Here is a 25768-nt window from a genome sequence, read left to right on the forward strand (position 1 = left end):
AGTGTCTCATAAATGCCTTAAGTGAGGATTTTGAAATAAACACATGGGAATCATTTCATTGAATGTCGGACACCAGGCTACTTCTCGTTCTTCTGCACGCGTTGTTGGACCTTTTTCCGCGCACCGTCTCGCACCAAATCTAATTTAAGCATTTGCACTTTAACGTGGATCGCGTTACTGTGATGTGAAATGGATCATCCACAGCAATAACACCCGCAGTTAACTAATTACCCTCCAACATGCTATTAATAAACAGATGGTCTTCAGCATTATTGTTATGTTGGGCCAGTAACACACACATTCTGCTCATTGTAATTACTCATGTGTTTGTTTCATCTGCACTTTAGTGAATACAAAAATATCTCTTTATATATGTTAATGTATGCGTTTAATGGACATTTGTACCTTCAAATAACGGACCCTGGTGTTGAAGCCCATCCACTTCTGTGTTTTCAGATGTGAGTTGAGAGACGATCTTCCTACGTTGGTTGTAAAAGGTGGTTATTTCAGTCATTTCAAAACAGTCTGGTCATTCTCCTCCGACCGCTACAAAACATTTTCACCTGATAACTGCCGTTTACTGGAAATGTTCCCTTTTTCTAGACCATTTTCTGTTCATTCTAGAGATAAAAGCGGTGTCTGACATATTCAGACCAGCCATGTCACGTTCAGAGTCACTTAAATCAATAAGGTTTTCCCCATTTTGCTTTTCTTGACTGTCCACATTATTATCTGATTAGATGGTTGCGCTAAGGAGCAGTTGGAAAAGGTTAAGTGGTCTTAAGTTTAAGTAAGTTTTATTCATAAGTCGCCAAATTCATCCACAGCCATGTGTTAAACCAGGGTTTCTCAGTCCTGGTCCTGGGGACCAACTTGTTTCCTTGCTCCAACACACCTGATTCAAATAAACGATATATTATGGTAACTTCAAGCTGTTGTATATTTTAAATTCATTTAGCCGCCAGCTGACCTGGAAAGTGCCCAATACCAACAAACTAAGCTGATAGGACGCATATGTGGGGCCCTATGATTTCCGCAGAGGGGAAAACACGCAACGGAATCACAGAATTTAACAGTCGTAACAATCGTGTGAGATTTGACGTGATTTTTCTGAAAGTTTGGTTTTGTCTACGCAGCCAGCTGAAACAAATAAGCCATTTAAAAAGTCTGGAAATTCCAAACCAACTCCTAATTCTTCCACTGCCCTGCGTGCTCCAACACACCTGATTCAAATAAAGGGCTCGTTACCAGGCTTCTGCAGAGCTCGTTAACGAGCTGATCATTTGAATCAGGTGTGTTGGTGCGGGAGTATCATCTAAAAACAAATGCAGGGCAGTGGGTACAGCATTGAGAAACCCTGTGTGAAACCACAGCCCTGAAACTGAAGCAGAAACAGAATTAAACCACCATTAGAATTAGTTACACATGCTTCTCCCTCTCTGTAATATGTCAAAATGATGGCTGCTCCACACTCATTCTTGACAAACTGCATGGCATTAGACCAGAGCTGCTGCTGCCGCTGCTGCTGTAAATAAACACAGCAGTAATGAAGAAATGACTCAACTGCACCATTAACTGACGACTGACTGAGAACCACAAGGTCGTCTCATTTCAGGATTTATTTTTGCATCAGGACAAACAGATGGGACAGTTGTCGCTGAACCTTAACACTAGAATCAAACGAAGAGCAGTGAAATGAATCAAGTCAATGCAGTCTTCATGGAATCTGACATTTAGTTAAACAGCGATGCGGATGTTAATGCACTTGACGTGTAATTTGGCACCTACACATTTAACACCCAGGACCTTGGGGCTTCCACGTACTTGGTACTGACGGGAAGAGAGACGACAAACATGGCTGGTGTCCTCAGTCATCCCTCTATTTAAAAAATAAAATAAAAATACAAATGAAGAATTGACAGAACAGTGACAGAACAAGACATTTACATTGAGAACATTTTTGTTTACAGTTGTGGCTACCAGTAAAGCTGTTGACAGGTTGGCACTGATTTACATTTAGAGGCTTCAAAAACAATGAGATGCAAAAGAAATTAAAAAAACAAATGAAGCTTAACAGCGAAAATGGAATGACACGACCTCTAAAACAGCGGATATGATCATTTTGTTACGTGGCCCATCATACACGACACACCAGGAAATGGCATTAGCCGTTTCATCCAAGCACCTTTTTTTTTATTTATTTTTTTTATTTAAGCTAAATCGTCAGAGATGATTGGCACAATGTTTCGTACTGGAGCCCCGGAAATGCTCCGCCATCCCTCGCTCCACAAGAACAAGACGAAGAAATATCAGATGCAAAATTTGTAAACACTTTCCATTTGAACTAAAACATTGATGTAAACAATGATAATAAATGTTAGTCCGTTTAAACTTGTTTTTGTTCTACACAGCTTAGATTACACTTGATCTATTTTGATTACAACAAGCTATGAGGATAGAGATATTAGTAGTAAATGTTCAGAATACTTATTTGCATGTACATAATATAAAAAGTGACACTGTCATAATTTTTTGTTTATTTTGTGCAAAATGCTTTAGTAAACTATAATTTTGGCATTTATGAGAAACCTTAAAATATTTCTTAAAAACAAAAAAAATCACAGATGGATTTTTACACAGAGCCCCCCTCGGGAAAATAAAAATCTCCACAAAATGTTCTCACGCTTCCACTCCAAACATTCATCTCCACCTGTAATACTGTGCAAAAATGATGGGTTCAGCAAGAAGTGCAAGCAGCTCGGGCCAAATCAATCATCTCTTAAGTTCTGCAAGATTCTAGGTAACGACTGACACCGACGACGACGACGAACAGCGCTTATTTAAAACTCTAAAAAAAAAAAAATCTCATGTTGAATGACGAGGTGATGCGCGAGGCAGAGAAATGAAACAGTTAAGGCATCAGACTAAACTTCTGAAGGCAGCATGAGTGACTGCGAACACCGCTGGTTTTCTGGTTCAGATATCTACAGACTTGGCACATAACAGAGAGAAAGCATGGCACACACACTGACGGTATAAAAATATGACATTTTGGTATTTAGCCAAGCTGTGTTAGTAAATAAGCACTGAAAAGGTCTACAGTTCTGAGATCAACGTCAACACAGACTCTCGACTCTCTCCACGTCCGGTTGTGTTGTTCGTTTGTTTTTTTTGTTTTTTTTAATCACGAGTACCAGGTCTAACTCTCTCTGGTTGCAGAGGAACATGCAGCCGCTCGGGAGGGAGGGGGAGAGAATCCGGGATCTACATCTAGCAGGATTTCTTATTTATACGTTATTTATATAGATTTAGCGTAACTCCGCACATACTGTCAATGACACAGTGAACCGCGTGAGTCAAACAGACGTAGAACTTCCTCAGACCTCCGAGTACCTGTAGCTTTACGCAGTATCTCGCCGCCACTTTCAATAAAAATATAAGTAGATATGATTTTTTTGGAACTAAAAAAAAAAACGAGCTTAAGTTTAAAACAAATGTTAAAACGAGAGCTTAAGGCAGCGATTTCTCCGAGAAGACGCTACAATCTTGCAGAATCGGACACTCGTGTGTGTGTGTGTGTGTGGTTTCGCTCGGCTCGGCTCAGCTCAGCTCATAATTGTCATCCCAGTTGTTGAAAGTGGAATGAAAGAGGGGTTGGGGGGGTGTTGGGGGGGTGTAGGGATGGGAGAGGAAGGGAGGGGTTACAGGTCATCGTCCCCGATTCCCTCAAAAGCATAGTTGCCGTGGAAATCGTTGCCGCTGATGTCGTTTGCCGAGTTGGACGCGCTGATCCCACGCAGGGACACCGAGCTCAGCTTGGTCTAAATAGAAAAATCAATGCTCTAATTAATACTCGAATGACATTAATACTGTGGAGAATATTCCTTGTCATTTTCCAGGTGTGTTTGTCTTTTTCAAAGCAAAGAAAGTCAACGAAATACTCACTGAGAGTTTGACGATTTGTTCACGGTTCTGGTCGGGGGACTCCTGCAGCAAAAAATACAGAATAAAATGAACCTGCACCTAAAAAAATGAAATTAAGGAAGATAAAATGAGGGCATGCTGTTCCATTTCTCACCAGCAGAGGGGGAGATTTCACAGCTTGCTGACTGTCAGTTCGGTGGATGGAGCCATTGTGTCGTTTCCTCAGCATCTATGAAGACACAAAGACATAATGAAGACATTTAACATTTAACTTATTTCTTCATTTTTTTTCCTACTAATCTTATCTCTACAATCAACAAAATAAAAAATATACAGTTACAATCTGTTTATAGGCAGGTAGGTGTGTTATAGTCGAGTATGTAAACGTCCTATTCTAACATAAACTGAATTTAGCGATTGTAAAGGGAAACAAAACACATCACATTCTGTTTTTATGATGTTTTCAAGATTAAATTGGGTATCTATCAAACAATAATTTCTCTTAACACAAACCTTTTTGATGCTGCCGCCCGACTTCTTCACCATTAATTCATCCACCATTGACTGAAGGCAGATACTCATCATAATAGCCTGAAATCACACAGTTGGAAGATTGTGCTGAATAAGATTTTACACTGATTTCCTCGCTGTGAAAAAGGGGGCAGGGTCAAAATGTCTCTGTTTATGATTAAAAAAAAAAAGGACAATCATTGTTCAAGTTAATGCTCGACCTCTTTCGTACCTGTTGACTGGTGATGGTGACCCACTGAAGGCGGTCTTTGCTCATCAGATACTCAAACGCCAGCTCCAGCTTGACCTCGCATTTAGCCGAGCTGCAGGAATTGGTTGTACCATTGGCTATCGGGACTTGCTACAGCAAAACAAAAAAAATATATACTATTAACATTATAACAATCATATTTACTTATAAAGCACTTATTCAATGATGTACCCAGTGCATTAAGCTGCAGAACATAACTTTTGGTGATATTTATTTTTCTTGTTGATGCTCTGTGAAGCAATACTATCAGACCTGACTGAAGGAGTCAGAGTCGGCTTCCCACTGTCTCGCTTCACTAACAAGGTTAGTAATTACTTCCCACTTACTTCCTGTGTGCAGCGTGGCTTAGTCACTGGATGACACAAGATCTAAACACTGCTATCCTGACAAATACAGACAGGCAGTCGGATAGAGCTGACAGACTCAATCAGCACTCATTTGAAAATGGTTTGAATGTAACAGACATTTGTTTATGTTTAAAAAGTTATGAACTACACTTGGAACAGTACAAAAACAGTCCTAAGTCCTAGACAGAATAAGAAACAGATTAAAATGAAAAAAACATCATCATTTAATAAAACAAACTAATTATAATCAAGCAGAGAAGTAACATTGAAAGCCAACTGATTCAATCTGAGAAAGTTAGAAAAGGAGCTTTAAATGAAAACACTGAATGATTCAGCCTCATTTCCTGAGGCAGATCGTTCCAGAGTCTCGGGCCCCTGATAACAAACATTATCACCGTTATCATCCTCTAAAATGCACACTACAGCACTGGTGCTGGAGCTGATACAATCAGCCAACTGTGGTTTAGTTTCTATTTCATCATGGACTTCATCTCCTTCATGCATCAAGGTTCATTTGCCTCCTTCAGTTTAAAAGGAACAACAAACCCCATCCGCAAGCTTACTTACTCTACTACATGAGAGTAGGGTGGTGGAAGCTTGTGAGCAGCTAAATAAATTACAGTTCCTAACCTACTTTTCTTTCTCGAGCTGCTGCATCACAAATGACAACCAGCCAAAAACCCCGAGCGTGCACATGCTGAAAGATTAACACGGCGGCAGAGGAAGAGAAATGTGCTAATACAGAATTTCAAAATGCCTTCACACATCTGTGAGGTTCAGTGACATGAACATTTCCCCGGAGACGAGCCTTTATTCATTCCTCATTTATGAGGCCTTGTGCTTTTCACTGAAACCCTTTCCTCTGGGTGGGAATGGAGCCGTACTTTCCATGTAGCCACCAGATGGAAGATAAAAATCATAGGTCTGTTATATATGGACTGTTTATACAAAAAGAAACACACGGTTCTTTTGTGTTCTTCCGGACACTATGCACAGAAGTGAAACTACATTGTTCGGGCTTTCTTCTTCCAATTAGGATTATGTTTTATTATTTATTCGAGGCATTTCCTGTCAGCTACTGCACAATGTCAAATGAACACAAATACAGTCGCAATCAGGGAGTTAAAAAAATAAAAAATAAAAAATACTCCCAATGATTTATATTTGCACTTACAAAAAGTTATTACAAACTATAATTACCCACCAGAAACTGACAAATACACAGTTTCTTTCCAGACTCGTATAACACACACATTCAAAGGAATTCAATGTTCAAGAGGTGAAAGTAATATTCCAGCCACAAATCTAAACAGTTAATCTGGGTGTCTGAGTGAACATTTTTAAGGATTCTCTGCTGGTGTTTTTAAGATAATACATTCATGAGGCAAGTGGAATAGCAGTGATGGTCACAGTGCAACAGAAACCCATAATCCCTTTAAGTCTCCAAGTCTCCAGTTATGAGTAAAGCTACTACATTTCCCATAATGCTGCTGAACCTTGAGCTTTAATTGATCCTCCCCGATACCTAAATGCCTCGTGATGCCATATCATCAGTCTGTAATTCAGACGTACATTAAGACAAGCTGAAATGACCCGAATGACACACTATTACTTCATTCTTTACAAGAACTACTCTGTACTGAATTCAACTATTATACATCTGCTCTTGATCTGTCTGCAACTCAACCCCTCACCCCTTTCTCTTTCCCTTCCTCTCCTCTCTCCCCCATTTACTCCTTTCAACCCAACCAACCGAGGCAGGCGGCTGCACATCTTGTCATCCGAGTCTGCTTATGTCAGAGATTTCTTCCTGTTAAGAGCAGTTTGTTTTTCTCTCTCTCCACTGACACCAAGTGCGTGCTCACTGTGTGACCTGTAGGCTCTCCTCTCTCTGAATACAGATACATTTTTGATTTGATTCGATCATCAGGGTTATAAAGATTTTTGTAACTAATACAAAGGCTAAGCTGACTCAACAACGTGCATGAATCACTATGAGCTGAATCTGAAGCTGTGTCATCGCCATCATCTGCTGTGATCCTGAAAGTATCTCAGTTACTCAGTCATCGATTAATATTGTAATTATGAAAACACACACAAACACCAGCACAAACAACAACCTTCTCTAGACAATCAACGCTTTGTTCTACAAAACTGCACCTCTGCTCCTTCCCTGAAGATCCTTGATGTTATATTTTCAAAAACTAATGCTTATAAATACTAACGCAGCCGATGTCACTATATGGATGTATACAGAGTAGTATAGTACTGCTTGGATGCTGCCTCAGACTGCATACCATCACATCCCCTCCTTTGCCACAGGACAATTATCAGTTCACATAGCAGAAGCTGCTGGATCAATAAAGCACTATCCTTGTGTGGGCTGCGTGTTCGGGTAATTGGACTGATGAAAATAGATGGTGTGGAGATCAGCACTTTCAGCGGGCAGGAGGAGTAAAAACTGATGCCTAGTGTGGCTAGAGACATTTGTTTGTGGTGCAGTGGTGACAAAATGTTTGTACACACGAGGATTTGAAGGCACATGAATCAGTGTTGTTTGAGACGGCCTCTGGCCAAATCTGGTGCATCGCTACTCCTGCCAAGTCGCAGTCTCACAATAATGTGGAGGCAATCCAATTTTATTATTGCAGAGCTTCACAGATACACACACACACGCACACTTTGCTGAAGGTGAACGCACTCACCCTTGTGCTAAATCGCACACAATTCCACTCACCGAAGACGTGACTCGCCAACACCTCATTCGCGTGACCTTGAAGCTTCCTTCCTTCATCTGCTCGTTGGGAAGCTTGACGTGGAAGTTGAGCTCGTTGTTGCCGGCACTGACGATGACCTGGCAGCCTTTTTCCGGGAAGTCGGTGATACATGGGTCAAACTTGATATAGCCATAATATTTCAGTGTCTGACCTAGATGGATGAACTGGAAAGAAAAGCATAACAAACATTTCAGATGACTAATATTTCATATATACACATACATCTTGCTATCTATATATATCTCTATATATATATATTTCTCAAATCTCCAGAGAATTACATTTGAAATTTCCACTAGAAAATGCACTCGAGGCAGTTATCACTACAGTCTGCAGAATTATTCTTGGACAAAGACATTCCTGAGTAGCTGAAATCCAGTTAGCTGCTGTGGAGGAAGAATAACTGAGCAGATGTCCTTGTTTACCTCTTTTTTCGAGCCTTTCTCCTGCAGTGATTTGAGTTGTCTGTGCTGGTCTTTGTTGACGAGTATCCAGCCTCGCTCAATGTCAGATACTGTCTGGAAAAACAAAAACACAAAACAGAAGTTCATCTCTCTGCACAGACGGGCAAAATAAAGCAGGTTTTTGTTTCCTTTTGTACATGTGGGAGTAATCACACCCAAGGCCTTTTGTGTAAACAGTGCCGGTCAGCAAATAATTACACAAAAACACGCTCAACTACACATGCTAAACACTATTTATTTTTCTTTGGTTTTCATTTTTTTCAGAGGCAGCAGCTTCATATTTTTATTTGATACAACTCACAACCTTGGCAGCAAAGGAAATAAAGGATCACACTGGTACAGAATTTGAGGTGTTACTAAGTTAAAACAATTTATCTGGCGACTTCAAATTTGATGTAAATTATTCTGTTATTATTCTGAGATCTTACCTGGGCATACAGCAAATTCAGTCCAACTCTGTTGTCCATCACATCACCATCATAGGTCATGTCCCAATAGCTGCAGAAGGAAATGACATCAACTGTCAGATTCTACAAATCCACAATCAAGTACAATTAAAAAAAATAAAATAAAAAAGTAGCATTATTAATATCGACAGTGTTAATTTGGTTGATTTGAAGAGATTTAGTAACACAACATAAAAAATGCTTTCATATTTTGTCTATTTGCCAACAAGGAAACCATCTCTCAAGTGTCAATATGTCAGTTTTCAGAATTGAAATAATATACTTTTCAGATAATTTTAAATAGTTTATTAGTTAACCCTTAAGGAACATTTAATTATCTACATTCTCAAATTTGACACACTTCTATACCAGTACACAACAGCACATTTCCCCCCTTTTCTCATTACTATGTTTGTATAGATAGAACTTGCAGCTTATATCAACTGTATCAAGCTACAGGTAATTTCACAAAAAACAAAACAGAAACTCCTTCTCATTTCAACCTCAGCAGTTCCTAAAACTATGTGCTGCTGCACCACATTCTCTCACTCGGAGCTCAGGTTCCTCTTTAATTTCACTCACTTGAAATGTGGCACCAATTGAATCAGTACTCAGCTGTATCAATGAAATTCAGACAGTACTAATCAAGAGTTTGGTACCTAAGCCTAGTGACAGCGGCCCCAGGGTTGTAAACATACAATCAACATCGACTTGATTACGTCAGACATAAAGCTGAACAGACTCTTTGTCAAAGCTACAACATGTGAGCTAACAGGGCAACTCCTTGTACATAGACTAAAGCACAGTACGTCTGATAAAGGGAACTGCTGTGTAATGCTGATGCGTGTGTGAGTGCGGGGGGGGGGAGCAAACTGAGAAGAGTGTAATGTTTAAAAAAACAACAACAATGAATTCCAATCCAACAGTTTAAGGAGAGGGAACTGAATTGGGACCACATGTGAAAATAAGAAAGATCCCATTTGGGCCATATTATGTGTAATTAAAGATACTTTACTTCAGAGTGGATGTAGATGTGATGGTTTCACTGGTTTCATAACACAAGTTGGGATTATTACCATCTGAGTTGGCACGGCGCTGAATTTTCATTCCACTTTCAAGTTACAGCAAAATTCCCAAAGCATTCGTGTATATTCAACACCTAAAGTACGATGTGAATGTCTCTCACCTCACCCTTCCATTCTAAGCATATAAGAGAACCATTAAAACACTAAAGGGGTTTAGTCTGACCATTAAAAACATGATCTAGATCCTGATCTAAGTATCAAGGGCTCATTCTGTGAGCATTTAGGTGACTGTGCACTCAAAGAAAGGGTGAAATTTAACATGTAAAAGCATGACACAGGGGTGTCGGAGGATGTCGTATTAGTCATGTGAAGTGTGAAAGGAGGGGAAGAAGGGAATAAAATTGGCAAACAGAAAGAAAGCCCCCACTATAGATTTATAGGCTCTGTTGCTGAACTACAAAAAACTCTAATATCTTTCATATTCCCATTTTTATTGAAAGAACGCTTTGGAGATATCTTTAGCACATGATGTCAATTAAATTAAATGTTTTCACTGGAGTGGAAGGAGACATCATTTCCTCTTCAACATTCACTTTCAGTCTTCCCCCCCCACCAGGACTTCATACACTGGGGGTCTGTTTTCACTCCACCTCCACTTGTTAGTTCTACATTCATTCCTCCCTCACTGCTCTGCAATGCACGGTGAAACTAGGTCAGGAGGACTAAGACTTTTCCTTGAGGCAAAAAGAAAGTAAACATCCTGTGTACGTCAATGCGCAGGGGGCAGGGTGATGAAAGAGCAGACACATGAGGAAAAGTGGAGGAAAAAAAAGTTATGTTGAAGAAGGAAACTGTTACTGACTTCATACTGGAACGAGGAAGTTGCATCAGTATTTCTCCCATGTACAGAATTTGTCTGGCTCGCCAAAGCAAACAGATTTGCCACCATTCTATAAGGTTTTGTGTGACCTGAAGCTCTTAATGACAGAGGCTCATTACCCTGCATAAGCAATGTCTAATCCCCATTCCCTTCCAAAATAAGCAAAGCTTCAGGCTTCATATCTCGCATTAAACTGTTTTCAAAAAAGAAAGAAATAACAAATAAATCAGATCCAGAGTGTTTCTGTAAATCCAAAAGGTTAAGTTTGAGGATGTGCTATTGGCAACTGCTAAATACTTTTGTGTCAAAGGGTATTTTGTGTGATGTAGTTCGGTTTGTTAAAATCAAATCTTTTAGCTTTAACAGTTCCTCCTTTATTTCCACCTGCAATATTCTGACTCACTTGAAAATGACTCAATTAGCAGCAGGGCTGAACAACATGGCCCAAAATATCTGACTTATTCCAACAAATGTAACTACCTGCACAGTAGGCTCACTGGATAATTTAGCTGTCAAGTGTTTGCGTAGCAAATGTAAGCAGGCGATTGATTCACAATGTCACCTCAAACATGTCCCCGTCTAATCCCCAACAGTCATATACACCATCTGTCTGGTCACGATAACTACCGCACTTGACAAAATAATGGTAAAACAAATGACTCGGGGCTTTTTTTCCGCGATTAGCTGCCACTTTGTTGGAGATGGAGACACTGGATAAGAAGCCTAGAGTTAGGCGGAGCATGGTTCTGACAGATAAGAAAAAGGCGGGTATAAAACTAGAAAAAATAGAAAATGAATCAGAGCTATAATTACAGCCAATGTGAAAGACAGCACTTATGGAAGTATGTGGTGAAATGAAGAAGTCATTATGCGAGCAGGCACCTTTTCCGTAGGAGTATGTGAAATTCAGAGTTCCGCAAGCTGGTGATGGATACGTAAGGCAGCTCAAACTCCTGCAGCTTCCGCACAACTGTGTGTGTGAGAGAGAGACAGACACAGGAAAACAAAGAAAGAAAGAGAGTGAGAGGAAGAAATCAGTGAATTCCCAACAACAACTTGGATATTGATGCCAACGACAAACAATCAGGGATGGGGGAAACCCATCTGGACAGGTTTCAGTTAAAAAAATAACATAAAAACAACCACATTTGTGTGTGGGTGTGTGCACGTCTGTGCATGTTCATAATCTACAGCTGTTTCACTGCAGCACATTCCCTCGTGATGACTGAAGAAATCTCAGGTGCTGCAGGGTTTCCAGAACACGTGCACAACGCTATTAATCCAGCGCTATTAAGGAGCGCTTTGGTCTGCAGACGTACGCTCACTCTGTGTGACGAGACGCTATTTACGAGAAGCAGAGACACGGCTGTTACTCTGATGTTGGAAATCACAGTCAAACAAAAAGCAGACAGAAAGCTGAACTGTCAGTGCTACAGTGAATGCACATGAAAAGACTAAGGCTGCCATTTCAAACCACTTGCTGTTTTTTTTTTTTTCTTTTTGACATGTCTTTGCATATTTTACAGCACATATTGATTTACATGCAGACTTCTGGGAAACTTCCTGACAGTCGATGAAGTATTTGAGTTCTTCAAGCCGTCCTGTTATGTCAATACTCCCACCACGGGTTTTGTTTGATCCACGGCCTGCTGCAGTGCATTTATTCCAGTAGTCGAGTCATATTTAAAACACAGCCCTTCTCTTTTATACCACTCCGACTGTCCAACTTAAAACTATGCCAAGAATATACAACATGCCTGCAATACTTGCAGATTTTTCCAATTTCACCTGGCACCATTTTCAGCCAAGTGGGAGGGAGGAAAGGGAATTTGGCAGGTGGAAGACGAGTGTCTTTGAGACTGAAGGGGATATGAACGGGCTGTGAGCAAATGGAAAAAAAATGGGACTGGAAAAAAAGAAACATCTTGATGTGGAAAGCTGCTGCTGCTGCTGCTGCTGCCTGTATCAGTGTGGCAGCTCACTGCCAACACATGCAGATGCGGACAAACAAACGATGTTTGTACTGAAGAGTCGAGAGATTTTGTCTATATGCACACAATCAAGGGAGGAAAATAAATAATAAGAATGCATTTTTTACGTATTTCCAAGGAAAACACATGCACAAATAGTAGTAGTATTGTAATAAGAAGAAATGTTATCTTATCTCTGTAGATATACAGCGTATCATAATCTTCATTACCAAGCTTTCTCCTGGATATCACGATCAAAATAACTATCATATTTTAAAGGTATTACCACACGGTTATCATTGTTATTACCCAGTTAATTTGACGCCATGACAGAATTATTACCATGTTATTACTGTACTGTAATGTAAAGAGTAACCACCAGTTAAAACTTCACACGTCTCGTAAAATAAAAAAGACTGGTGATAAAACTCACATGTTAAACCTCCATCCACACCCTCACGGATGAGGAACAGACTGAAATAACCCACAAGGTCATCTGGAAGGTCAAGCTTTGTTGCAACAGCCTGCAGAAAAGTTCAGAGAGAGAGAGAGAGAGAGAGAGAGAGAGAGAGAGAGAGAGAATTCATTTTCAAAATCATATTTATTTCCATATTTCATTCTTGTGATATATTGGCTGGACCTGCCACAGCATTGTTACGAGCTCTTTGTTACACAAACTGAGCTTCTTAATATTTGTGGCAACACTCACCAAACTTTCTGACTCCAACTGATATTAAAAAGTTTTGTTTTTGGACAAAGCCAGCCAATATGCCCAGAGCACACCTCTCTCTTCGTTTATATAATTTGGTTAATACAATATATTTGGTATGAGAAACTGAACACACAAAGCAATAATGACAGTTTGGTCTGATGAAACCTAAAATGTCTGCCTTTGGCTTTTCATCACCATTACACTCTAACAAGAAGTAGATGATACACATGTGTATGTCGTTGTTTTTTCCCCTTTTTTATCAAAGACAAAACCAAAGTCTCTAAGTTCTTCATTGGCCCTCAATAAAATGACTTAAAAGAACTCTAAACCCAAAGTCCAGGACTTGAAAGGCACAGTTGGCCTCTCTTCACTAACCTGTGCTGACATTTTCACAAGCGCTCTTCTTCAACTATCTTGGTTTAAAGCCAAGAAACTGGTTATGAAACATCAGCATGTTTAAAGTGAAGTTGTATGGTTTGCATTTATATGGCTGCTGGCGATCAAGGGTCACGTTGGGAAGAATAAAAAGACAGAAATACATAATATAAACATTTTGGTGGGGTTTTTTTTACTGGCTTATCTCACTGTAAATACTAACTTTGTCCTGGTTGCCTTGTCCAAGGTTCATCCTGTTGTAGAGTGTTACGATTTGTTTTGCTTTCTTTTCATCTCAGTTCATTTTATCTGTAGATTATCATTATATTGATATTTTTCTTAATAAGAAGAGTTTGAAGTTACTGACTATAAAATCTTTAGGGAACACTGGTGAAGAGAGACTGTGACCTAATTTGATTTATGATATGTATCGTCTACTGAGCTTAGAGAAGGCGAAATTCAAGGTGTCTGTGTAATCGACCTTTTTGACATCTTTGAGATGTCTAATAAAGTAGATTATTAACTATATTTGATTAAATGTCATACTTTGCATCATTCAGCAGCACCTTAAACCCTTGTTTTTTTCTCTCTACAAAATTTTAAAAGTGGTAGTTAGAGACTAGAGAGTCAAAGCGGCACATTATTGTGTTCTTTCACAGACAACATTCCAACACTCACATCAAGGACATCCTCCGTCTGATCTGAGGTCAGAATGTTGACAGTAACCTTCTGACCGTTAGAGAGGCAGATGTCGAGCGCAACTTCTTCTGTGGGAATCTGCTGCGTCTCCTGTGGATAAGAAACAAAATATCAAACACTTTTTCCATCAGAGTGATTGGTAAGCTGCACGCTCTCATTCATATCAGTCCACGAGAAAAGCGAAATGCATCACAAGGGCAAGAAAAAAACATGGCATTGTCATAACAAAGGTGAAATTCCCTCAGGACACTTTTCTGTGTGTTTGGAATCAGGCTACTGAAGAGCGAATACGTTGAAATCCAATTTGTATTTGCACTTTGATCGACTTTTGCCACTACAAAAGGAAAATATGAGGAGGCTGCAGTGGCTTGGCTGTGGTCCCGATAATCACACATTCAAGTGCAAAACATGACATACGGCCTTTTGAGAAGGTCAATTCTATTTTAACAACAAAGGTTCAGATGGAGGAGACACAAAAACAAAATACCAACAAGACAGATATTGAGGGCTGATGTGAGGCCAAACAAAAATTTAATAAAACACAAAAATATCCTGCTTAAACACTTCTGAACAAAACCCCATAAAATGAAACCCTAAATAGTACCTACTAAACTGCTAATATATAAAGGCTTATACTAGATAACCCCAGTCTCTCTTATCCTCAGGCAGTCTCTCACCACCTCGGCTTAATCATCTCTCATCTTCTCTGTTTTCCACAGCGGGAGGTCTCCGAGTACATCCCTGCCACTGAAGGTTCAGATGAAATAACAACACTGGGTGGTAACTCATCTCTTATTCTGCACCTGCTGTCCTCACAGTGCATACTGTAGTGTATGGGACTGAAGGAGGAGGAGGAGGAGGAGGGAGAGAGAGAGAGAAATTCACAGCCTAATGAAAAAGGGAGAACGGGGTGTGACGTGGCTACAGACGGATGAATCTGTTCCGTGAAGGATATTGAATTTACAGGCCTCGAGGCAACAAAGGTCACAGCTTGAATGATGAAGAATCAACACAGCTACCTGGCCTGGATGTATGTCATCACTCACTACCAAGTTTTTCTTTCCATCATGCAGCAACTTAACACCTTAAAGTTAGCATATGCCAACCACTGCAGGGACTAATCTCATTTTTAGTACAGCGGAAAGAAGATCTTGCGGGGATGAATCATTAGGAGGCTCATGTAGTCACTCACAGCACAAACGCATCTATGACGTTGCATGTGGCTAAAGGTTGCTTCCCTCCACGTAATCTTTTCCCAGATTTGTCAGTGCCAACAAAAACTCATTCTGACGGGTCAAAAAAACTTTAAAGTGATGATCAAAGCTGGAACACACGCTTAACCTTACCTCACTCCACCACAATGCCAAAACTAATAACTAGCTTGGCAGATATGACGATGTCAGACTTTTGGTCCAAAGAGCACAGTCAGCCTCATCACTGCTCGTGCTGACCAACAGGAAACCTACGTCTAATGCGGGCAGCGCTCTAGTCCAACTGTTTCATTTAGGTGCACCAGCACAGAATGTAGGTGCACTCACAGTGCCACAATTTTAAGAGTTTACTTTTTTGTCATTTCCCATATACATTCATACTTGTGTAAATGATTGTAAACGACAATAAGATGTAGGTCAATGTTTGTCTTCATTAGAAGCACACACAGAGTGTATGCATACACAAACGCACACACCTCTTTTTAAAATATGAAATTACAATACTTTATAATGTACTGTACATAATAAGCTATACTGCACTGTGGTGTAGTCTACTGTAGTGAGTATGTTGTACACACACACACACACACACACACACTAATGCTGCTGTAACACCAGATTTTTCGAGTGGCTAGTTTACACACAAGAGTGACGGTGCTTCGCTCGTTCAACAATAAACATAGGGGAAGAAAATGTTTATGCTGTGCCGTGTATGGGAGAAAGAGAGGGAGCCACCAGGGAGATGAATGAACATAACGATACTCTGTTTTTTTTTAAATCTTGTTGGTGAAAAAACCCAGAATTAATTCAGTGTTTTTGGTCACATATGCACTCAAGAGCCCAAAAAAAAAAGCCTCACCTGCTGTGCTTTCCTTAAGAAGCTGTTGAACAGCTCACTGGCTCCAAGCAAAGGATCCTGGCGTACTGTAAGAAAAAAAGAAGAAGAACAACAGGAGAGGATTAGCAGAAGCCAAAAAACATTAGTTCAATGTTGAGTGGAAGTAGCAGCAAGTTTAATATGGATATGTTTGGTTTTGATCAGATAACTTGATAGGATATTGAGTCAACATAAACCTCCTGAGGCGTACTCATTCCCTTACTAAATCTCCCTCTTATGACATTTGATAGTTTCCTGTGAAATTAATTTGACCTTTTTGAGACACTTTAGAAGGCAATTTAGCTCGACATGCAAAAGTGAGGTTAGTCAAAGCTGCCTTTCCTTGACTGGCAGTGGTTCAAAGACTTATGTGAACATAATGAACTCCCCATGTTTAGTAAATAAAAGACAAGTCAAGCTTATCTCTTTTGTTCATGCATTTAGCCTTCTATTGATACAGTTTGGGCTGCAGAGCAGTGCATTTAATTATCTCTGTGATAAGATGACGACAATCTGACTGTGGGTCAGCCTGTTCCACATCGTCATTTAACAAATCTATTCCTTTGACCACATGTGAAGACTCTGAGAGCGATCTGAGAGCAGATTGTGTTTGTAACAGCTCATTTTCCATAACTATGTAAAAAGTTGTGATGTAATCACATGAACTTGTGGCCAAGAACACCCTGTGTGCGTATGCTCCCGGACTATGAGCAAATACACACTCAAACAACGCCTCCTTGTTCTGCTGTAACTGCCAGTGCCTGAGAGGATTAAAACAAACCCTCCTCGTTGCTGTCAGTTCCACTCATTCATGTGTATATGCAGACAGCTCAACCTTGATCCGTTTACAAAATCTGGGCAATATGATGAAAATCCATGATATGAAACTGCAGTTGGCTTTTTGAAAATTACATTTGATTGGAAAGGAAGCTTGAAAAAGGTTGTGGGGCACATTTACATAAGAATATAAAATAAGAAAAAAAAGACAAAAAAGACGACTCACTGGTGCTATAAATACCATAAATAAAATTCATCTTTCTTTTTGGCTTTCAAATCTGATGCAGACGCATGTTAAAGCTTCCCTGGAGGAAGCATATCATCGCTTGAGGAGCCAAACATAATAAAACTTTTAAAATCCCTAACAGGTTAGAAATCCTGAGTGGGTTTGTTTTTTTTCAGGTGTGTCAGCATAACTCTGTGTGGCGAGGCTTTGGCTCAGTGTCCCAGCAGACTCTGTGCATGGATCATCACTTCTTTAGCAAAACACTTCTATGCTTTTATGAAAAGAACAGTGTATGGCTGGACTCCCTGTAGACACAAAGCCAAGTCATACTTGTGATTGTTGTGGTGAAGCAAAACATTTAAAGCAAACTGCGGCGATGTGTAGACTGCAAAACAAAAAAAAACCCGAACAGAATCTCATTTAAAGCACCGACAAAAACAACCGCAGTGTGGCAGGAATTTAAATTAAGCCGGGAATTAAGTGAAACGCAATACACGGCATGAGAAAGTCTTTTCATTGTGAGTGACTTACCAGCCTGCATGTATTTCTCCAGCTGTTCCCGTCTCTGTTCGACCTCAGCAGGAGTCAGTGTGAAGATCTTCTTTGGGGGGAAAGCAGGCACCACATTGCTGCCATATTCTTTCTTTATCTGTAGACAAAGCAGTTACAGTGTTACAGGAAACACAACCTGCATTTTCTCTGCTCAACACTGTGAATATTTAGGGAAAAGTTACGTTGCTCCATTTATTTTTGAACACATGCTCTATGAGATATGAGGTTTACATGGTTAAATCCATTAACTTCAGCACAGAGTGGCATTCTCCTGATTGAGGGAGTGGAGTTTTTTTTTTTTTCAAAGAAGTACATTCAAGCTTTTTCAGATGAATCACGGGTCTATTTAAAACCCTGTTTCAACGACTAGTTTCCGTGTATAACACACATCTGGAACCCTGACTGTCTAGTCATTCCAAGATTACTTTGTTTTCCAGCTTTTGACTCATTTCTTCCCATTTTGTATCATCTAAAATCTGGTAGCTTTGAACTGAGGAGGATTTGAACTAAGAGCTCACAAATCTGGAATCACATGTCAAATGTGGTTTCACTCTAACATCTTGCTGCAGGCTAAAGCTGCACATCACGCTCAACATTAGGAATCCATTAACACATTTTTTTCCTCTTTATCATACACCTCGATCCTGCACATATGATGTGATGGAGGCAGGCCACAGTGGGCACTACGGGGTGAGGTGATTTTCACCTCAACAGATTGCCCTCTGGTATTTTCAGTACACCAGCCAGAGGCAGCACTCGTTACACATATAAATTAGCTCACTGAGCACAGGGTACCGTCTTGTAAATCTGAAAGAAAATCAAGGCTATGTCATATGGCTTGTCATGAGTCCTTACAGAAGAGAAACCAAGAGAGGCCGTTAGCATTTAAATGTGAGTGTGAGCACCATGAGCACCGCAATTACCACAATGTTTTTGGGGTCATGAATATGCCACTGGAATCCCTTTGGGGTTGTTGCTTACAGATTTGAGTGTGTCCTCCCCAAACCCTGTTGCCAGGCAACAGCAACTGTCAGACTGAATAACACAGACTTGAGGATGGAGACAGAGAAGTTTGGCACCTGCTTGCTTACTTACTAATGTGTGAAAACAGGACAGTGGGTATTTATGTATGGATTGGTACTATGGCATGAATGGAATTAACACATACCTCAGCAACATAAGCTACTTGTTACCACAAGTAAAACAAGTTGATGCTTAATAAAGAAATTGCCAGATTAACAGCTTTGATAAACCAATGTGGTTTTGTGTGACCTTTCACTAAGGCAGAGAGGAAAAATGCTGAAGAACAGGCAAGCCAACACTGTCCAGCATTTCTTTTTCAGATTAAGTTACTTTTCCCCAGCAGGTGAAATGAAAGAAAGGCCAAGAACATTCCTTCCATGTTGCCCACTCGCCTCCAAAATGCAGCCCATTTATATGCATCTAGTTTAAACTGGGGAGGGACGACGGCACAAGACCTCAAAGCACCACATCGACGATTTACAGTGGCAGGTGGTTGGAATATCGACCATGTGGCACAAAGATGAGTGAAAGGTCACCCTAGATGGATGTGATTTCATTTGAGCAACGCTCAGTGTGCCCTAGACATCACCAGAAATGTATATGCATCATGATTACCTGTTCATGGAGGCCAAGCAGTTGACTGTAGCGTACCCGACAGTGCAGGACCCCATTGACATGGATGTTGTAAGCCTGTGTGAAAAGAAGGGGACAATTTTCAATGCAAGGAGAGCGATAACAAAGCTCTGCCATACTTCAGAGACTGAACTTCAAATGCCTCTATTGATCCATCTGAAACAGGCTTGTTGTTGGAACAGCAGAGATTAAAATGTCAAATATAAATACAATCTGACATATACAAAAATTAGCTAACAGATAAACATTATATAATAATATTTTTCTCCAGCTAAACAAGGGCATGTATGCATCAGTGGCTTTTCGAATTTGGAGCAGAGATAAAACCACCACTGATGAAAAACAGCAAAGCAACAGCTTGAGCAAAAGTTTCATTGATGATTTCTCTTCCTCGCTCATTATTCTCTCAAAGCTAAAACTTCCAAACAGAAAAAAACAGAAACTGCTGTAGTTAAAACATCTGCCTCTCGCCTTATACAGAACATAACAATACAGAAACCACAAAAAAACACAATTCGCGAGTCTGCTCGCCATCATGTTTAGATCCAATCACAGACAGTAAATATATACTTCATGTCAGATGCCTCATTAAATGTTGAAAATGTTACTAAACCAAATGAATAACAAAGTTGTGGCCTTAGGGGGGAGGAAAAGTTTAACCAAATAGAGGCTGCATCAAAAAACTCAAAACACCCAATGGACTGTAAAAGAAACGTTTTTCAAAAGGCACCAAAAGCCTGTTTGACTGCCAGTCAATCCTGCCACTACAAATAATAACAATGACTTAGTTTTTCCTCAAATTATTATTAAAAAAAGTCCAACACAAAAAATATAAATAAATGAATGGTCTAACTCTGCTATGAGTGCGACTAAAAATGTTCACTAGCTGCAATTCAATAAACAAAGTACACGCTTGCGTACTTTGTTTATTGAATTGATGTTTTTTTTTCCAATAACATTTTTCAAACGGATAGACTAGTATGAAACCGAATATTTTCACTAATAAACACCAGTTTCCACCAGGCTACACACAGCTATGGCCATGTAGACGAGGAATAGTGTACTTGAGATTTGCCGTCAGACACAAACTCCTTTCTCCTCTATGTTAATGGTTATTTATAGTCAACATGGGCAGCCATGGTGTCACTATGGTTCACATACCACCAATGACCTACAATAACAATCAATAGGAAAATAGCAGAAGTGGGAAAATCAAAACTCCTAGAGTGAAAGAGGAAGGGTCAAAAACTTTGGAGAGAGGCCAACTAATGAAGTGAGAAATGTGCATGCAAGCAGTATCCAGGCAGGAAGGAAGAATGAGTATGCAGAATGTCTCAACTCTGTGTGATAACGCAAAGAAAACATCTCAATACATACTCTGAATTGCAGATTATAAAAATGACATGATTATGGTAACTATATGAAGAACCAACAAGGTTGGTTTTGATATTAAGATACAACCAACATCCAAGAGCCAGCAGCAGTTCAAACATTGCCTATTGTCTTCTTACCAAAACAAAGATCAAACATTAAGTTCCAGTTCCAGTGCAAAACCTCTATTGCCCCTGGTGGATCACTGAGTAATTACCACAACACTGTGGTTCTGATTTGACGTAGTTTTGTCAAGGAGAGACACCAAGGTTTTTTTTTTTTTATTTCTACAGTAAGGCCTTTGCTAAGTTATGTGTTGTTGATCCATCTGTGACTGTGGCGTTACTTCTCCAGGTACAGGCAGCTGTTTATAGAGTGCCTGATTACCATTGGCAGAGCAATCATTTTCAATATTGGACAGTCTGTGAGAAGCTAAAAATTAGATTGTGATAATAAACGATTGCGAAGTCCGACTGAACATCCAGGTTTATTTTTAGAGGCAGAATCCACTTCTGAAATCTGTCACAGGCGCCTCTTGGTGATTTCAGCCATAGTGCTACTGTATGTGTAGTACACATGACACTTTACCCGCCATGTGTACTAATTCCGCCTCGCCTGCTCAGTCGTGATGAAAAATGCCTCACTCTGTGCGCGGCGCAGGAATGTCGGCACAGACACGAATATAAAAACTGATATATTGACAAACACGAAGTCTGTGAAGTTCATAAAGCATAATGCTCAACTCATTTGGCAATGGTTTGAATATAACAGAGATTTGAATATATGTAGTGGTAAAGCGGTCAATATGCTGAAGTTACTCTTTTGATTAATGCTATTTCCAACAAGCCTGAAACCAGGGGTTGTAAGGTCTGAGGAATTGTAAAACGGGGCTAATTCAAACACTTAAATACATTTTAAAAACCAATAATATCTAACTTTATTTAGAGACTAAATTCAATTTGCTTATGTACAAAAAAGTTGATAAAAACATGACTTCCCCCACTTTCAAAACTATAAAAGGCAAACAATGAACAGGTTTTTCAACCAAAGTAAATGAGCGACCGTCACTTTCCATCCCACTTTTACAAAGCCACAAAGACACCACACGGCCCATGTGAACAACACAGGAAGATATGATGAGTCGACTGAACAACAGGAAGCCTGAGCACTCAAAATAAAGATTCATCTGTGCTTGCACGGAATTTGCTCCATATTTAAAAAAAAACAAACTGCAGCCCTTGTTATTATAAAAAGCCCTGTGCAAACTCTGCAAATTCTGTGGCCTAATGGTTCCAAGGTACACAACACATCTCTCAGCATTATAATCAAGCAAAGTCACTTCCCGTGGGCTGCTTACAGGAAGGTCACAATGACAGTCTTAGCACTGCCAGCCGAGAGGTGTTTAGTCTTCTCTTTAAAGTCTTCACTGCAGTTAAGGATAAAAAAAAAAAAAAAATGTGCACAGGCAGGAAGTGTTGAGCCCGAGATGGCACCAGAAAAACTCTGTTTAAACACACTCTGACTTCCAAAAGCAAAAGAGTAGGTGTTTGTGCCGTGCTGATGACTGGAAACTATCCTACACTTCTAAATCCCTGCAAATGTCCAGCACTTCTCCAGGGAATTATCGAAACATAGGTCTTGAATTTTATAGCACATTTGTGCAGCAGTAACACAGCAACATTATTCCAAGATATGTCACCCCTTCTTGGAGCACTATAGAGTCATGATACAATACTCACTGGTACGTGTGTGACACTGAGAACAGCCAGTGTGATTTCACATGGAAACCAGATGTTGCAGATGTTATTTCAAAGCAGTGAATGAATGTGAGAGCAACTGCGTTCCATCTATAAAGCATCTGCTACAAACACTTACTAATATTCCACCACTGCTGGTTTTTGTAGTGTTTGTTCCCGACACTTTCGTGACAAGAAATAAACCTAGACCCAAACCACTCCCTAGTAGCAACATAATAGATTATTCTTTCTTAAAGGCATGTTAAAAAGTACATACATTCACACCAACAATGATGTCAAAATGTCATCAAAGTCAAAGTTGACAGTTATTCTTTGGAACAATATTACCTCAGACACACAAGTACAATGTCTCCTGACGGTAGCTGCAACTGCTGTTCATGGTTTATGAGGAAAAACAGTATTTAGCATCCACACAAGCATAAATTGATTTATGATTATGATGCTTCACTCTGGCTGTCCTTGACCAACCCCCATGAATCATACCCTCTCCCCTCCACAGTGAATGTCTGCCACTGTGCCAAGGCAACAAAGGTGTAGCACCTATCAAACATAACTTATTTGCAGTTTTCAAGTGTTTTACACAGGACCTATAAAAAACATGAGAGATAGAATAGAGAGAAAATGGCATGAAGGATTTGCAATATCATGGAGGTGAACCTGAAATGTGGACTTAAATCTTTAAAACAAAGGCAACTCTGTGTTGCCCAAGCTCAGGCACCAGAGACTCAGCAACACTCAAGTTTCCTCTGATGGCTTTTACAATAATGTAACAGACACACATTCACAATAATAATCACAGGCAGTACAGTACAGTACAAAGTACAGTACATAATTGCTTTTCATACTATATTATCATCTATATACTATGCATCTATGTTGTACTTTATATACTATATACTTGTTCCTGTTTTCTAGTGTACTAGGGCTATTCTAACACCCAATATTGTCCCCACTGAGATCAATAAAGGATCTTAACTTTAAATGACATGTACCCAAGTGCCAACTTCCAACACGGTACCATGCCTACAAGGATTAGTGTCGGATAAAGTGTTGAATCATGATGGAGGCAAGTGGTTTCTATTCCACTGAAGTCACCAGTGCCATAACTGAATCACCCTCCCCTGAAAAAACGAATCACTGGAGGTATATGTCTGTCTATGTCATGTTGATTTTGCAACGTCAATACATACAACATGATATACATACATATATATATATAGCAAAAGTTACATATTGAACTGCAATAAACCTAGATTGTACCTTTCTTTGACTGACTGAGAACTTACCATACCATAAAGGTAGATCATTGTTTTTGCCTTTTATTATATAATTTGCTCCCAATTTGATGCAAGAGATCAGATCAAGAGATGATTTTGTTTTTTTCAAGGAGAAAATATTTTAAGAGGGGCATTGAGATGTTTTGTTTTCCCCCAATAAAGCCCATGTCACATTTCAACATATTACATGTTTCGCAAGTATCAAATCATCATATTCAACAGTGTTATTGCAAGGTTTCCCAACATCAGCCAGCCCAAGTACAATCACTTTTCCTTTATTTCTTCACATTTCAATGTTCCTTCGTTTGGTTTGCTCCTCTACCTTCACTGTAACTGTATAGTATATAGTATAGTAAAGTATATTATGTTGCATTTTGTATTAAATTTCTTATACTCAACATAGCTGTGGAGTATATCTTATGTATTATTAAATATTGCTTTCTTGTATTTTGGTGTGACGTATTTTAGGCACCATTCTATCATTTCATTTATATTTTTGTTTTTTTCCATCTTGTATGCAAGAATATCGCAGTTTTAGACTCTATTGTGGCAATTAAGCTGATTATACAGCTGTTTACGTCCTGACGCCTCACTGCTAATGTAATAAACAGTAAACACAGAGCATCACTGCTGCACTGGCATTAGCCCTGGACCATGACTAACTAAAACCAGCACTTAGCACAGTCCGAGTGAAAGTGGGGAAAACAAAAACACAAATTATCATGCTCACCACATAGTTCGATCCATTTTCCCCCGAGCGCACCTCCGTTTCAGGTATGGAAAAATGCATTTTATGGATTTAATGGGGTTTAATCTCGACACACAAACCGGGAGGCAGACGACAGTTCCTCAGCAGCTTCCGATGGGAAAGAAGAAGAAGAAAAAGAAGAAGACACCACAGTTTCCCCACAGAAAAGTCCACTGCAGTGACTGTCGGCGGTGAGGACACAGCAGCAGGAGGAGGAGGAGGAGGCTCCCACACGGTTCATCCACTGGTTCGTGAGTCCGGGAAAAGCGGAACCAGACAGAAGCGAGACTGTGGACGACTTAATTATCCACACGACAACTCATAAAGCAGCGAGCTTTCGCGTAAAACTTCTCCCACGTCAGTGTTAAACTTTTCTCGCTGTTGTCCCCGCAGCAGCCATGTTGCAAGTGTTAAGTAATTACACATTCACTGCTGCCATTAAAATGTCTGTTTTCACCCACTTTTTAAGTGGCCCGTGATAAGTTTGGTAATAACACGCACTGTGACAATTCACGGGTGTTTCACTTCACTGGCGCGACCACAGTTTGGGATCAAAGGTGCAGTTGTTGGTTCTTGCAAAAGCCCACACCGTCGCAGTCAGAGCCACTCAAAAAAACAACCTTCCGACACATGAAACGAGCAGCAGTTGCACTTGTTTTTTGTTGTTCTTGTCTTTTTCTTCTCCTACACTTGCTGAAGAAAACCTGACGAAGCCCACGCTGAGAAAAAATGTCACAGAAATCGCAGAAAAGGCAAATCCACGACCTACATCACGGAATTCTGTGTTCGCTCTGTCTACTGGCCCATCAAGAGGCATTGCAACAATTCTTCTGGGCCAAACCATCTCATCCCCCGCCGGGGGGTGCGTCATTGACTACGGGCACAAAAATAAAAAAATGCTGACATGTTTTATACC

General features: G+C 39.9%; 1 protein-coding gene across 1 annotated transcript; it reads right to left on the minus strand.

Annotated features, from left to right (window-relative positions):
* Positions 1-1571: 1571 nt before the first annotated feature.
* On the minus strand, positions 1572-25660 carry snx17 (sorting nexin 17). The gene is made up of 15 exons (XM_058613690.1): positions 24835-25660; positions 19682-19756; positions 18023-18140; positions 16471-16535; positions 14380-14490; positions 13048-13138; positions 11527-11614; positions 8722-8791; positions 8255-8347; positions 7790-7993; positions 4667-4795; positions 4438-4515; positions 4079-4153; positions 3946-3987; positions 1572-3821 (listed from the first exon to the last, which is right to left on the minus strand). The coding sequence occupies exons 1-15, from the start codon at positions 24892-24894 to the stop codon at positions 3702-3704; spliced, it is 1419 nt and encodes a 472-aa protein (XP_058469673.1). The 5' UTR covers positions 24895-25660; the 3' UTR covers positions 1572-3701.
* Positions 25661-25768: the final 108 nt, after the last annotated feature.

The sequence above is a fragment of the Solea solea genome, chromosome 17 (genome assembly GCF_958295425.1).
Source record: "Solea solea chromosome 17, fSolSol10.1, whole genome shotgun sequence".
Taxonomy (NCBI): domain Eukaryota; kingdom Metazoa; phylum Chordata; class Actinopteri; order Pleuronectiformes; family Soleidae; genus Solea; species Solea solea.